The following is a 16,367-nucleotide window of genomic DNA, read 5'->3' as shown; positions in this document are numbered from 1 at the left end:
ACAAATATTCAGGGTAGATAAAATGCTTTTAAATCTACAGTCAAAAAGTCATGCTGCCTAAATGAAAATGATTATGCTCCAGTAATTAGAACACATCAGGAATATTGTGTTCAGTTCTAGAGATCAGACTTTAGGAAAGAAACTAACAAACTGAAGCACATCCAGAGAAGGATCATTAAGACTGAGAAAACAGAAGTAATAATGCCATTATAAAGACCCAATGAACTAGGAATATATTGCCTGAGAGAAGCAAAGTTTCAGGAGAGGAAAGCAAATGATAACTATTTGTTAATGCTCTCCTAAAACTATTCTCCTAGAGGAAATAGTGAGTGGAAGATGTGAAGAAGATTTAAGAACATACAGAAAAATTCCTGGTCAACTGGACCTCTCCGAAAATGAAATAGACTTTCTTAGAAGATAGTGGGTTCCCACTTTGTTGACTTTTTAAAGCTAATGATCAAATATTAAATGTCACAATTCTCTGAGTTACTTCATTTTCTGTGATTCTGTATAAAACCTAATAAAACTCAGTCCATATAAACAAGGATATTTCAAGGAAATATCCAGCCCAATATTATTAAGCAATCAAGTATAAAAAACACCCTAAGTGTAAGCATCATCGCCATAGCCATTAAGAGGTAAGCTGGACAATCAATGGTTAATGGCAAAAAGAAAAAAAAATTTTTAATTTTTAATTTAATTATCCAACTATGGGGGAGGGGAGGGGTTTGGGTTTGGAGGGGGGAATGGTTTGTTTAAATTAAACTCAAAAAATATCACAAGGCCAAATAAGTCAATAAAACTGTTAACCTCTTACCTGAAATACCAGGACTTGAAGGATTAGATAAAGGCTTGGTACCTTCTAATGACTGTTCAACTCCTTTAGAAAGAGATCCATCCACAAGTATATCAGTTTCATCAATGTCATCACAAGTTCCTCCAATTTGGAGGAAATGAAGCTCTCCCCCTATAATATGATGAAAACTCATTTACAGAGGCAGTTGATCATATCAAAATGTTCACAGAACAACAACGCTGAATAAAATAAAATTCTGATAATGAAAAAGTAGCAGGAAACACAATACACATCAAAGTTTTTCAAGTAAATACTAAGAAATTTATATTGTTTTACCTAAAATTTTGGTGTTCTGGTTATTTCTCCAGATGGGTCTTAGCTAATCAAAGAGAGATTTTCTTTTAAAATATGAGTTTTGAGGACACATGGGAAAGCACTAATCTGACTGTTTTCCATTAGGGGAGAGAGGGAGAAAGGGACATGAGCCCTACCCAATCATATTGTAACCATAAGATCAGATTTAAAAGCCTCTCAAGTCTCTAAGCAAAACAGGGAGAAGTCAGTGGGTAATGGCATCATACATTTAAATCCAGAAAAAAATCTAATAGGTCATCAAGTCCAACTGCCTCATTTCACAGTCAAGTACCAAGGTCACACAGGAAAATTGTAAAGTCAGATCCTCACTCAAAATCCATGCCTAAGTGCAGTACAAAATCAACTTTAAACTCTAAAAAAAAAATCAACCAATCAATAAGCATTTATTAAAAGTACCTAATGTGCCAGACAGTACAGATACAAGTACAAAGAAAGAAATGTGAGCTCACAGTGAGCTTACATTCATTTTAACAAATCATTATAATCACTGATGACACAGATACAATTTCACCTAAATTTTACCAGTCTCCAAAAGCAATACAATCATAAAATTTCATGTATATCTATGATAACACTTTTTAAGACACTAAAAATAAGAGACAATGAATAAAAAAAATAAAGTTGCACTTAAAGGATCAAATATTTGTAAAGAGTCTGGCACATAGTAGGTACTATATCTCCATTCTCCCAGATGCCTACCCATTGACTAATCTTTTTCTTTTCCTAAGACCTGAAATTATACTTAGGGAATGTTTAATAAGTGTTTGCTGAATCTTTTTGCTCAACATCAAGACAACAGGTCAGTGAATAACTGAATTCTCTAGGTATATGCATATTCTATACTGTAATTAAATATTCTAGTTCAGAATTGTCATAATACATTAAATAAAAAAACACATTCTGTTTTCTTCTAGTCAAAAGATTCTGCCACAAATCCCAAGCACCTAGCCCCACCACAGTAATTTACACCTAAAATTTAAAATGGATATTTAAAATAGTAAAGTATATACAAATCATCAATTATAGGTACTAGGTATGACTTGTTAGTAGCAAATGGACTTTATGGATCACAATCCCTTCAACTAATCATTTCACACATAGTGCATGAAGGTTTGCAAACAGCTTCCTTCACAACGCTCTTAAGTATATCATGAAGTAAAATGATATGACCAGAAGTGCCTTTTTTTAAAGAAAAGACACATGATCAACCCTTGAGCAACTCTCAGATCCCTAAATCCCATTCCACACTCTTTAAGGACTGATTCAAAATACATTCCTTATCCACAATTAAACTTACTATAGGAAGATAAATGAATATAAGAATTCAAGTGCCCCTAAAAAAAAGTAATGATCTGGGCAGTTCCTCTAAGGACTCAGATAAAAGTTTTTTAAAAAGCTATCTGGTCCCCTTTTCCACAGAATTCAAGGAGACTCTTAACTCTTTTCCATAGAATAACAATCCATGTTGACCAAAGGATAAGAAACTTGAGAAAGCTTCCCCCCCCCTTCCAAACTGATTCAGAAACTGAAAACTGTAAAGGAGTCTTGGATGATGATTTTTAGTTTTATCCTGACATATACCACATACCACTTTGACCATTTCAAAATGCAGCAATGATATACAAAAAAATTTATATCTTTCCTTAAAAATTACAAAGATTTACAAAAATTACAAGATTTCCAACTTTCTAAAATTTAAGTTCTTAAAATCCCTTTGAATACATTAGACGCAACTAATGGGAAAAAATCACCATTATGAGCAAACTTTACAAGAGAATTCATGCCACTTCAAGTTTATAGAAATATACCATACATCTGAATTTAACTCATTCTTCTTTAATGCAGCCTTAAAACCATACCATCCTATCAATTTCTTTGACTGTAAGCAAAATACATTTCAAACTACTGAGAGCACAGTTTTAACATGTAGTGGATACTCAACAAATGCTTAAAACTGAACATTATGATTATCTTACTATATTTAGAAAGAGGATAAAATTGTAAATAATATAAACTGCCCATAATATATTTGCTTTAATAGATTAAACAATACTATAAAAAAGACATACAATGTAAAATTTCCCATAATCACATAAAAGTAATTCAAAAAGTACATAAATATCATGAATTAACTAAAAATTCTAAATTCTTTAAGTTCATTTAAAACAAATCTCTTAATGATTTTACTAAAAAGAATTACTCTCAAAGTCATCAATTCTCAATTACATGAGATGACAAAAATAATTCTGATATAAACAATCTTTTAATTCAAAACTTCATTCTGTCAATTAATTTGAAACACTTAGCCCATATAAGCTCATCAGAAATGCTATATCTCAAATGATTTAAGTTGTGTCCTCTTCTTGTCTTACCCAACCTTGGGCAGAAGTGGTAGAGATTTTAAAAGTTGCAAGATGAAGAGCAAAAAAAGAGAACAAAGGGAAAAGAGGAAAAAAAGAAAGAACCTAGACAATCCGTAAGTTGTATATTCAGTTCTTGAATATTTCAAAAACTAATGATATTTTGTTGAAAAAAAAAATGCAGGAAGATGGAAGTAAATGAACATATTACCACCAATCACTGACTTACACAGAAGATGGGTCATAACAGATATTGATAAGGACAGGTCATGGTTGAAAATGATGTAAGCCAATAATGAATTGAGAATTATTATAATGAAGAAAAACTATATGGAAAAGCATAAGAATTATATAAGGATGAATGGATGGGATAAATCTATATGAAATGAAGAAAGATCACCACCAGTTCACTGAAGCAGAAATACTTTAATAAAAGACAAAAAAACTTGCATGTCACACTCCCCCCCATCCCCAAAAAGGGCATCTATAAGTGCTACATGGGGCATAAGGAAAATTAGCTTATCTAACTGAAAACCATTGTAGGAAAACATCAATAAAATTAAAAATCTGATATTACTCATAAAAACTTAATTACAGTTCATATCTATCAATGTACTTTAAATTTTGGCCTTGAAGCTCTATTAAAAAAAAAGTTGTCAGGAAAAAGTTCCACCAATACAGCTTACCTTTAGTGCATGCACACAGCCTGTCTGTGCCTGAGCAGTATATGACAGAGACGAACATGTCTTGTTCCTCAGTGCCCTCCTTTTTAGGAGGCTCCACTTTGGCCAAAATTTCAAAGTTTGAAAGATCTATTATTTTTACATATCCTCCCTGAGTAGTTATTACCAAGTGTCCCAGAGTAGAAATATCAGACTTTTTTTCTCTCTCGTTGCCATTCTTTGAGGTTAGCTGCATTTCTTCTACGGGCTCCTCACAATCATCCTCTCGATTATCCAGTATATCTGGTGGAAGCAATATAAGCGAGGTAATTGTGTCCTGGGGATCTTTGATATGCTGGATTTTTATTGGCTCCTCCTCTAAAGTCACTATCCGAGTGGCATAGTTCATTTTATAAAGCACTAAATATCCACCACTAACACTTCTCTGCTCAGGCTGAATTATTAAAGGAGTTTGTACATCTGCTGGTGATTCATGTTGGATTACATTGATATTTGTGCCATTCACCACTGTAAGATTAGATTCCAGCTCACCTTTTCTTCTGTTACATAGTGCTGAGTTTAATTTATTTAAATTATTCAAGGCCTCTACTTGATTTATTGCACTCAAGGATTCAACAGGGCATGTCCTCAGGCCCACTAACAAATGAACTCCATCTGCGCAAGGAGTGATAGAGTCCACACAAAGGTTCTCCTCCTCTGCAAACTTTGGCAGTCGCAAGCACTGAACCAAAGTCCCGGGCTTGGGAAACATAGAGTTCCACTTGTCAGAGTCTGGAGAGGTAAGGTTGGCTGCCGCATCTGCAAATTGCTGAATGTAAGTCACAGGAGGATCCTGCAATAGCAACTGCTCCTGACTATCTAACTCCATTTCAATAATCTGAGGAACTGTAAAACCATCATCATGTAAACTTTTACTCATAATATTGTTCATTTGTGAAAATATTTTTCCTGCTTTTTCATCAGACTCTTTAATGCTATAGAGTAGCAAAATGGGTAAAGTCCTCCTTACCAGAGGGGAATTTAGTTCAGAATTGTTGCAGGATTCATTATCTGTTGACCCTTGTTCTGAAATATTTTCACCCTGAGTCCTGTTTACACCGTCCAGTGACCTGTGAGAGTTACTGCTAATGGGAGAGGTAGCAGGGGATTTATAAGTCAATAATCCCCCAGCTAATAAACAAGGGAAGGGAATGTTGTGTTGTTCCAGGTGCTTTTCTTTTGTCTTTTCACTCTTACAGTTAGGTACACAGGGATTTGCCCCAAGTTCTTCAAGATCCTTAACAGTATCTTCGAGGACATTTGCCACAATTTCCCACTGAAGTTTCTCTGGCTGTTGGAGAATGCTGAGAGCTGTTATATCAAGGCTTACTTCCATGGCTTCTTTCTGTGATGTATGCCCTTCAAAAATGAAAAGAATGTGTTATATATACTATTGTGAAATCAAGGCAAACATTACTGTTGTTTTTTAAATTTCCCTTTTATACAACTGTTTGGTAAGCAATAATATTGCATATTAGAAATAATTTAAAATATCTAAATGGAGTAAGATATCCTGAACTAGGCTTATTTTGAAAGAAAAAAATGATCTCTCCATCATATTGCTTTGAACTTCTTTTCCATTTATAGCCTACCGTACTAGGTCATCATGTAAGAGATGCAGTCATTTTAATAAAAAGATAGAAACAAAATGTAAAAGACAACACTAATTAATTTAGTAAAACATAAGAATACTATTTCAGTATTCATTCTCTAAATATAATTCTAAATACAGTCAATTCTATGCTACAGGGAGGTTATCAAGGACAAATTTCTTACCACAGACTAGCTTACAACTAATGAAACAAAGGATTCTAAATTATTAATTATATTAGTTATACATTCAAGGAATTTAACTAATTCTAATCTTATTCTAAGGGAAGAAGCACTATTAGAAAAACACAGAAGCCAGAAGCATTACCTATTAGTTTTAGTTTATTGTATTACTTACTGTTGCCCTTGATTAGTATGGATAACTGATTTAATTGCATAACTGTCTCCTCATTGGTTTTAGGACCATCAGATTTAGAAATGACAAGAACTATATCCAACTCATTTGACAGATAAAAAAACATAGGCTTCTTTGCAAAGTAATGGAGTCTTCATTCAGTACATTTTGAATGTTATCAATAGCCATCATTTAGGTTCCTCACTAAAAGCAGAGGTCTCCACCACACAAAATCCTGCAGTACACCTCTATTCACCTTGCAAATTCTGATGCTGACTTATTAAAACCATCAAATCTACTCCCGCATATATAAATGATCACTAATTCTCTATTAGGTGTCACTTGAAGGACAAACTTCTGCTCTAATCACAATCCTTGGGAATGCTTATAAAATAGCCCCTTCGTAAAAGCCACCACTCCTCAGTACTTCTTGCACTACACTAATAGTACATAATGTCCTTCAATAAAGGAAAAAATGATTGACTAGAGTAGATATTTAATAAATGCTTAATATCTCCTAAAGGCATTCCTTCTTCAAATACCTTTCTTAGGACCATGAAAGTAATATTTAAGTGTATACAAAAACTTGATAGTCCTCTGTTTACTTTCAGGTCTCTTTTGTGTTTGGATATGACAGTTCTGATTTAGTTTAAGAATTTAAAATGACTTAAAGATTGGACCAGAAATATGATTTTATAACATGTGATATATATTGTCATTAACCATTTACAATTCAAGTGACATGAAGATATGAAGGAAATAAAGAGGGAAAAGCATCATAGGTCGCAGACTACAAAGAGAAAGTTATTATATAAAACATTTCAATAGGAAAAGAAATTTTCTACATAACTGGCGTGTGGATATGCATTTCAAGGCATGAAATAATTGGATTAGATCAGAAATAAATTTTACAACAGGTGTTTTAGCTAAGAGGGAAAATACAATATGTATCAGCAATATTATATATTTTCAAACAAGTAACACTAAAAATCAACACTAGGATTATTACTTTCATATTGTCAAATGTGAATACTTTGTAAATGTTTTGCAAGCTGCTAAAAAAAGGAACTTCTTAAAACTAAGAACAAAGGCTAAAATGGTATAGAATACAAAAATCCAACAATCTAACAAGATGAAAAGGACTTCAGAGGTCCGCCTTCCACACAATGTAGAAATTCATTCTAAAACATGTAACAAATGCTTCCACTAAATTCAATTAGTATGTAATAATCAAAATGCCTATTTACTGACCTCAAAAAGCTGAGAAATAATTCCAATATCCCCAAAACAATAAAGATATGAAATTCATAAATTTATTCTAGCCCTTCTACAATTAATTCATAATTTCAGGACCAATCATCTCTTCAGATCACATGTTCAAAACGTCTATAACCTAACTAAGCCATGGCAGTAAAAGAACTTGGCCACCACTCATCACCAAACCCTGGTAACACAGAATCTTGAGCCTAAAAGTACCTTGAATATGAGGGGTCCCCCTATTAATGGCCTTTACTCAACCCTGTTCAACCCTAGAAACTGCCTAAGTTGGCACTGAAACCGCTTACCCTCTCCTCAGCAGTAATCACTAATATAGATGCAGAAAGCAAAGTTCTTACCAACAAAGTCTTTGGTGCTGTCAAACAGTTCAATGTCAGAAAAAGATATATTCTATCAACCAAAATAACACTCAAGTGTGTTAGTACAACAGCCATTTTGAATGTTATCAATAGTCATCATTTAGGTACCAGAGGTCAAATGTCAAATGTGGCCTTATCTCCCTAACATTCCAGCAAAGGGTTATTCACTAATCAGAACACTAGACCCTATTATCTGTTTTACCAATGTATGGCTTTGTAACCTAAGAGTTACTGGGACCTTCCATCTGAGCAGCTGCTTAAATTGTCTCTCCCCATCACAAAGTAAGCTACCTGGAAGCAAGAGTTATTTCAATCTTATATTTGTATTCTCAGTGCTTGATCCAATGGTTTACAGAATAAAAACAACGAAAGCTAGTGTTTATTTAGCACCTAGGCTCCAGGTACTGTGCTAAATGTTTTACAAATAATATCATATTTGATCTCATTTAGTAAGTACTGAATAAATGCTTCTTCATTATCCAATCTTTGCATAGAGTAACATTTAGTGTTTTTCATTTTACTATGATTATAAATCTGGCACTGGAAGGTCTCACCACTTCACTTCTCAAATGGGAAAACTGAAAAGCAGAGATAATAAAAGACTTGTCCAAGGTTACTCAACCAACAGGTATCAACCCTTCCACACTGGTGAAATGAAATGAAAAAAATTTTTTTTTTACTTTTTTTTTTTTTTTTGTATCTGCAACATCAAATAATGCGCCTTGGTCAAAATAAGCACAATCTTTGCTGAACTTGTCCGAAGATGTAATGGTGAGCACATAAAATTTAGGATGGCAATTAGTGGGATTAAAACTATTAAGACACTTCCAAAAGGGAAGGAATCACTATGTATATTGGTTTTTTTAATATCCATTTACATTGGCTTCCACCCTATCTCTTTTCCAGAAGCAATAATTCTTCCAATGGCAATCAGTGCTTATCTTACCCCTATCCTTTGTGATTTTATGTGCTATGAGAAATCTACTTGTATAAACTTTCTCCACTAACAGAAATTGTAACCTAAGATGTAGTAGAGATTTGCCTGAGAAACAGGTGAAGTGACATGCTTGAGGTCATGTAGGTAATAAGTGTCAGGGGTGAGACCGAGCACAGATTTTCATGGTTCTAAGTTCAGTACATTATCTCACTATGCAAGGCTTCCTCTACAGAAAGATGTTATGGTTTAAAAATATATTCCTCCAATCTTTATCTTTTTAAAATAAAATATATGGAATTACTATTTGAAGTTAGCTTTATAAAAAAGGATTGTTAATTTTGGTACCTCATGTAAATAAAAAATTAAGCTATGTTTATTGGCTTTTTATTTTCTGATTCTTTTATCACAACCATAGCATTCATTTGTCATTAAGCATTTGGTTAAACAGTTATCTCCTCTTTCCCTTGCAAAATATTTTATTTAACTTAAATATAAGTAAGTAGTCTCAGTAGTCTCAAAGGTAAATACAGACCCACTCATTCCAAATCTACTCAACTCTCAGTCAAAATACTTTTAAGCAGTCAGTGTATGTACAAAGTATACTGTAAGCCGTTATAATCCAAAGACATTTAAAAAACAAGCAGGCTCTTTGACCGGGTTGAATTTACAGCTCCAAATGTGAAGGAGAAAAAAATAAGACCATGCATTATTTATCACATACCTGTCACTGATTCTGATCTGGAATGCTCTTCACTGTCTGAATCCTCCAGTAAGTCATCACTTAAAGAAGAAACAAGCAAATAATTTTATTTTCAAACCAAAACATTATTATACATGATACCAGACATCTAAATCTGAGTACACACTACATTATATAAAGCATACAACACTCAACAAGATTCCTAAAAAAATTTTAATCATGTAAATTACATTATATAAAATTACTTAAGACATAATATTGAGCAGTACTACCATCAACTATCAGTTCAACCTATCCGAAGTATTTCCTTTTGGTACATTTTATTAACCCTTAGGGATTTAGAAAAAAATATTGTTAACATGAAATTACGTTTAGAAGTGTAAAATCAGAATACAAAAACTTCAGAAACAAGTCTACAATTCCATGATGACAAGGAAGTAATGAAAATAAAAAGAAAACTTAGGGGTTTTTTAAGATAAATTATAAATCGGAAATTGTTTTTTTTTTTTAAAGTATATAAAGCTACACCATTAAATTCAATTCAAGGCCAGAGGAATTCTAAATAGAAAATATCAGAAAGAAATGTTCTGAATATTACTGACCCATTAATTTTGGGAAGTTAACCTAAATCACAGATTGTTGCACCTTGTCCATGATACATATCCTCACTGAATGCTGCCATCAGTCTAACCACCCCAGCACCACAAAACTTCATTCAGTTTTAATTTTCATCTTATAACTATCCTCTGACAACACTTCTAGAAGTTAGAAGTCATCTAGGCTAAGAGAAATTCTGGCAAACAAAGTTCGGTACTCCGTGAATGCCATTAACTAACAATGCTGTAGCAATTTTAACTCTATTCAGATAGAGCCCTCTATTAGTTTCAAACAGGAGTTGAGGGGGGAGGGGGCAGTGTCTTGGAATTGGGGTTAAATTAATTGGACTGCCTGGGGTCACACAGCTAGTAAGTAAGTCAGATTTGAACTATGGATCTCCTGACCCCAGGGCCAGTTGCTCTAGCCACCTATCCATCAAAAGAACCCCAGTTTTATACTTTATCTTATTTACCAAAACATTTATCAGAAGCATAATGTGTAAATACAGGCGAGGCTGTAATAACTTTGATCTGAGTCATTAAGGAGGGTCTTGAGAAAGAGGCAGGATTGTGCACCTTGCAGTTAGGGACAAAAGTCAGAAACTTAAGTCTGTAGTTCACTGTCCACAGCAACAAAAAACTAGAAGAGAGTGTGGTGGGTGGGGGTGTGTGGTGTCAAATTCCTTGAAGCTAAAATCTGTGCCTGACTGAACTTCCTATTCCCCTCAGTATACAGACCAGTTCCTTGAACACAGTAAGTACTTTAAAATATCTATTGAGCTGAGTAAATAATAACTGGTCTGTGCGTTCATCCTTCACTGCCAAAGAAGACCATGCCATCAGTGAAATGATGACATGAATGGCACTTGACTTTGTTTTGAGTGAGGGAGGGCTGTGCAGGTCACCAGTCTTACTTCTCCTCCAGAACTATCTGAATCCAGTGACCAGATATTCCTCAGGATGACTAGAGATGACCCAAGATGAGGCAATTGGGATTAAGTGACTTGCCCAAGGTCACACAGCTAGTGAGTGTCAAGTGTCTGAGGGTGAGATTTGAACTCAGGTCCTCCTGACTCCTGCACTGGTGCTCTATCCACTGCACCACCTAGCTACCCCTCATAACTGGTATGTGTTATTAGAATACAGAGGATCTCATTTAAATGTCCCTTTAAGTCTAATAAATGAAACTGTATGGCAATTACTTTATTTTTTTAAGTATGTGGAATCTTTATTTTCCTTTTTATTAATTTATTTTTAGTTTTCACCTTTTACTTCCACAAGATTTTGAGTTCCAAATTTTCTCCCCATCTCTCCCGTCCCCCACTCCAAGATGGCCAGATGGTCTGTTTACTCCTTCCCCCAATCTGCCCTCCCTTTTACCAACCCCACCCCTTTTCTTTTCTCCTACCCTTCTATTTTCCTATAAGGCAGGATAGATTTCTATACCCCATTATATGACAATTATTTTAAAATATTAATATCGTTAACAAGTCTAACATTTTTACCAACAGATTAAAGGGCTGTGTGCCTGATATAATTTTATCAGAACTCAGTGAAAGTCAAAGCGGAATCTCATGACTGATATCCCCACAAACTCCTTTTTTCCTCAAAGTTCGCTACTTTCCTTCCAGAGCCTTAACTCCTAAATTCCTTAGACTGGGATTTCTTTCACTCTGGAATTTACATGGAATGAATGCTTTTCCTTATTTTTGAACAGGTTAAACTTGCCGAGTAGAGTTTCTAGGTCTTGCGAAATCTTTCTAATGCCAGACACAACTCAAAAAACATAAATGCAACTGAACAAAATTTTAGCATAGTCCCAAATTCTACACATATCATTGTTCAGGAAAATCACATGTCATGTGCAAGACTTTTAAAAACTACTCCCAGAAGTTATAGTCATGAAAAATAGCAAATTCTAATTTTGGTTATGTTGACATTTGGCAGTACTAATTTAAGTAAAAATAAATACAACAAATCTTAACAAAACACTTAACTGTGCACAGAGCTAAAATGTTTAAAATGTATCATTTGCAGAGAGACAACTAATTTTACACTGTCTTATGTTTCAAATTACTAGATAATCTTTCATTTATCAAAACTAACACAGAAAGAAATGAAAATGTTTGCCTGTGCATGCTATACTTATTATCAATGTAGTTATATTTTTGTACTTGGAAGTCAAGGTAATAAATCATATTGAAGGGCTCATTTCAGGCCTAGAATACTGCTCTGATTCATCTAGGGCCAGTATTGACTATTACTGTTTTCAACTATGATCAAGTGCTTTAATGTAAAGTACAATGTAAAAGCACCATTTCACAAATATTCCATGAGCACTGAGGTTTAAATGTTAGAAGAAGCAGGAAGAAGACATCTAAGCTTGTACAAGTGTGAAGATGTTCTGAGGGCAGAGCATGATCAAAGGCCAAAAGGCAAAGCTGAATTGATAGCTGTTTTTTATCTACTAGTTTCCAATAACAATTCTTCCCTCTCAGGGTCTCTTAAACCAGAGCATGTCTAGACTGGAAACCTAGCTTATGTTGGAGACCCATCTGCTCCATGAAGTATTCCCAAAATGGGTTTAGTTTTTATCCTGAACTGCCAAACATACTACAAAGCTAAAGAATTTATTACTATCTTCAATAATTAGGTATTTTCCTAATGTTCCTATGTTTATGTATTGTTTTCCCAAAGACTAGAAGTTTCTTGAAGGCAAGAGCTATTTTATGCCATATGCAGCCCCAGGAAAATACACAGTGAGGTAGAATGTTAAAGAGAATTTATCAACAACCACTTATTAAGTACTTCTTAGGTGCTTAATCAATTAACAACTACAGCCCTCCAAAACATCATATTTAGGGATTTTAATTCATGTTTACAACTATTTAAAAATCAAAAAAGGGATTTTCTTTTAAAGAACTCCCATGCCAAAGAATGCCATTTGGAATTTTAGTGTGGGAGAGGAGACAATCAGTTTTATTTTACCTACATGGTTCTGATGAAAGAGACCATGTATAGGTGAAGGCAATTAAGTATCCAGAGGGATAATGCTCAATTAGAACAAAGTATTACCAAATAACCATAAGTACTTCTTTAACATAGCTTTTCCCATTAAGCTATTTCCTCAATTATTCTCATCTAATATAAATCTCAAAGCCAAACTTCAACAAAGTTTCTTATACACTTATTTCTATAGTCAACTGCAAAGTAACCTGGACAACAGAAATAAGCAAAGAAAAATAATTTCTCTTCCTTTTTTGGTATTATTTAGAAAGGGACAAAATATGAACCAAAAGTTTAAGACTTATGTCACAGATAAAGCAAATTATTATATGATGACAAAGAATCTAAGACCCTATGGGTAAACAGCTATCCATATAAACCACCTGATTCTGTTTCATGAAATTACCCTCCAGGTCCTTAACAGCTGTTCCTTCATTCACTGGCCCAATAACAGATCCCCAAAAGCATCACCATGGCAATTCCTTCCAGACACCTACTTGACTACTCACAAGAGTTATATATGTTTCTCTGAGAGGTGAACTAGTTACAAAGAGACAACTGCAAGCCTCCATGAAACAAAAGTGGCTGGTTGAGAGAAGTTACATAAAATGAAGGCTATTCTCCTACTTTAAAGACAGCAGTAGTAACCGTGAAAGAAAGATCTTGAGAGAGAATCTAGAAAGTTAAGTTGAATAGGTCAAATGGCATTTAACAAAGTTCTTCCAACATTGCCGTATTCACTATAATTTTGTAATAAGATTGCAATAAAGTTAGCCAATGACTGGTGATCTAAAGTTAGAGATATCCCACATTCTCTGCATATCTCTTAACTATTTTACTGCTCATTAACACCAACACAAGTGAATGAAACATTTTCCCATTAAGCTGTTACCTCAATTACTCTCATCACTCAAAGCCAAACTTTAACCAAGTTACTTATACATTTATTTCTATACTCAATTGCAAAATAACCTGGACTCTTAAACTTACTTAAACTTAAACCAGGTCAATTAGCTTCTTAAGAGATTCATCAAAATATTTTGTGAGAAAACTGGATAGCATTTATGCTAAACTGAAGAATTTTTATCATCAATTTTTTTCTGTTATCCTAATTAAGTCTTAAAATTGACTGTACTATCAATGCTACATACTGTTGAAGAAAATTTTTTTTTGGAGAAAAAAGAAAGTTACGTCTATTGATACCATAATAATGTCTGATTTCTTAAACCCATTAAAACAGAGAAAGACTTTTCAGTCTTTTTGAAAGAAATTACAAAAAATAAAATTCAAGAAAATGTTCCATAACCATTAAAAAAATAGTGGTTATTATTAAAGCTTCTTAACTTTGCAACTGGTATACCTGTCTCCTTCCAATTTTGGTATATCTGAGCAGCTAGACGAATCTTCCAGCCATGCTAAAGTTGGTCTCCTTGAATCAACTCCTGAGCTTGGTTCTCCCAATAAAACAAGCTGCTGTACAATTGCTGGATCATATGCATTGATTTCAAACTTTAAGTGCACCTAAATAAATAAAAAATATAGGTTTATACTAATTTTTTTTCATTAACACTTTTCATGTTTCAAATAAAAACATACCTTCATAAGTTTGGAAACATCCCAAATGCAGATCTTTCCTCTTTTTGTTGCAGCGGCTAGAAAATGAGGACAGCTTCCAGACCCAAAGCAGGATATTCTGTCAGTGCCATCAGTACAGGGAAATTGTGCTGGACTCGTTGCAAGTGTAACTGACAAGGGTACGTTCTGCGTGTGTTCACCTTTCACAAACGGGCAGTTTGGGGAATGTCTCTCATGTTCAGACCTTTACAAAAGATTTTTTAAAATTACCAAAATATCTAGCAGATAGTCTGCTCCAACAAGTGAAAGCAAATCAAAGATAATGCAAAGTATTTCTTATTAAAATGATGGCATCAATTCATCAACTTCTATAAAAGTTTTTCCTAAAATAAACCTTACTGGCTTCATTAGATTAGACTGTGACCTCCTTGAAGGAACTATTGAGGACAAGCTTCTCTTATTTAGCTCCAAATATGGGTCACAAATACAATTCACAAAATACCAGTTTAGCTTATATTTATCGCCCTACAACTGATGTCTGCTGTATCAACAGCCTCATTAAATAAGAGGTAAGGATCAAACATGCAACTTACAGTTGCCTATCATTCTTCTTTCCTATTTTGCCAAAATTAAAATTGCTATTACTATACCTTTCCCAGAAATCAAAAGCTCTGGTCTACACACACAGCTTCCTTCTTCAATGAATTTATCATCTTTCATTTAGATATACATACACATATATGTGTACATGTACATACACACACAAGCACATATACAAATAAATGGATCAATGATCCCATCAATATTAGTATGCCACTAAGAATGCAAAATGCAACCTATCCTTTGCTTCTTGTGAAATGTTGGATCATATCTTTCCAAAAATAGATAAAAAATGAACTCAACAAGGAGGAAGATTTTTAATATTTAAAAAATCATAGTACAACAACAGTCAGGTTGTCCATCTGCTATTGATAACTCATTACAGGAGCAGCACAAGAATAGTCTGAGATGACCATCGATGGTATTTTGATTACCATGCATTACTGGTGGTATGCTAAATCATACGTATACCTCCCTGGAAAGGTAGAAAAGGATTCAGGTTGAGATTCTTTAAATGCAAAAATGGAGATTTTATGTTACTGAGTACAGATATGACAAGGTTCAGACCTATGCTTAAGGATATCACTTGGAGAACTAGAGGATGGATTGACCTGAGGAGAGACCTCAGGCATGGAAATAAACCAGAAGGCTAGCATAATAGTCCAGGCTGGAGATGAGGTAGGCCTCCACCAGGATGTGGTAGTATCAGAAGAGAGAAAACAGCATATAAAAGAAATGTCACATTTTTAGAATCAACATGACTTGGCAATAGATTAGAGGGGTGGAGAGGAGGAATGGAGTGAGAGAAGGGGTGAAACCAAAAAATAACACCTAGACTGCAAACCTGTTGCCTAGGAAAATGGTGTCCTCAACAGCAAAAAAAAAAAATTTCAGACCAAGAGATGGATTAGGAGAAAGATAATGAGTTCTCTTTTGTACAGAAGATTTACTACTACATTCTAACCACTACCAATATGCTTTTGGACTCCCCCATCAGTATATTAATGCTTAGAGAAAGCAAATAAGTCAGTCCAAGTCAAACATAGTTACAAAAGTAAATTTACTATGAAACAAATGGTGCAAAACAATGTATCCCTCAGACAAATAGCTTTTTTTTT

At 34.1% G+C, this 16,367-nt stretch overlaps 1 protein-coding gene across 8 annotated transcripts in view; it reads right to left on the bottom strand.

Annotated features, from left to right (window-relative positions):
* The window catches only part of BIRC6 (baculoviral IAP repeat containing 6), a 302,402-nt gene that overhangs the window by 214,758 nt on the left and 71,277 nt on the right, over nucleotides 1-16,367 (bottom strand). For all 8 annotated transcript variants that reach the window (XR_011972445.1, XR_011972446.1, XM_072634130.1 and 5 more), the window contains exons 7-11: nucleotides 14,671-14,893; nucleotides 14,435-14,595; nucleotides 9,494-9,552; nucleotides 4,218-5,612; nucleotides 818-967 (exon numbers count right to left, since the gene is read on the bottom strand). Coding sequence is in view for 6 of the 8 variants with exons in the window: in XM_072634130.1 (XP_072490231.1) it covers nucleotides 818-967; nucleotides 4,218-5,612; nucleotides 9,494-9,552; nucleotides 14,435-14,595; nucleotides 14,671-14,893 (1,988 nt within the window). In the remaining 2 variants the exon portion in view is untranslated. The remainder of the gene's footprint in view (nucleotides 1-817; nucleotides 968-4,217; nucleotides 5,613-9,493; nucleotides 9,553-14,434; nucleotides 14,596-14,670; nucleotides 14,894-16,367) is intronic.

The sequence above is a fragment of the Notamacropus eugenii genome, chromosome 1, assembly GCF_028372415.1.
Source record: "Notamacropus eugenii isolate mMacEug1 chromosome 1, mMacEug1.pri_v2, whole genome shotgun sequence".
In the NCBI taxonomy this organism is placed as follows: Eukaryota; Metazoa; Chordata; class Mammalia; order Diprotodontia; family Macropodidae; genus Notamacropus; species Notamacropus eugenii.
This window is presented reverse-complemented; position numbering and strand designations above follow the sequence as displayed.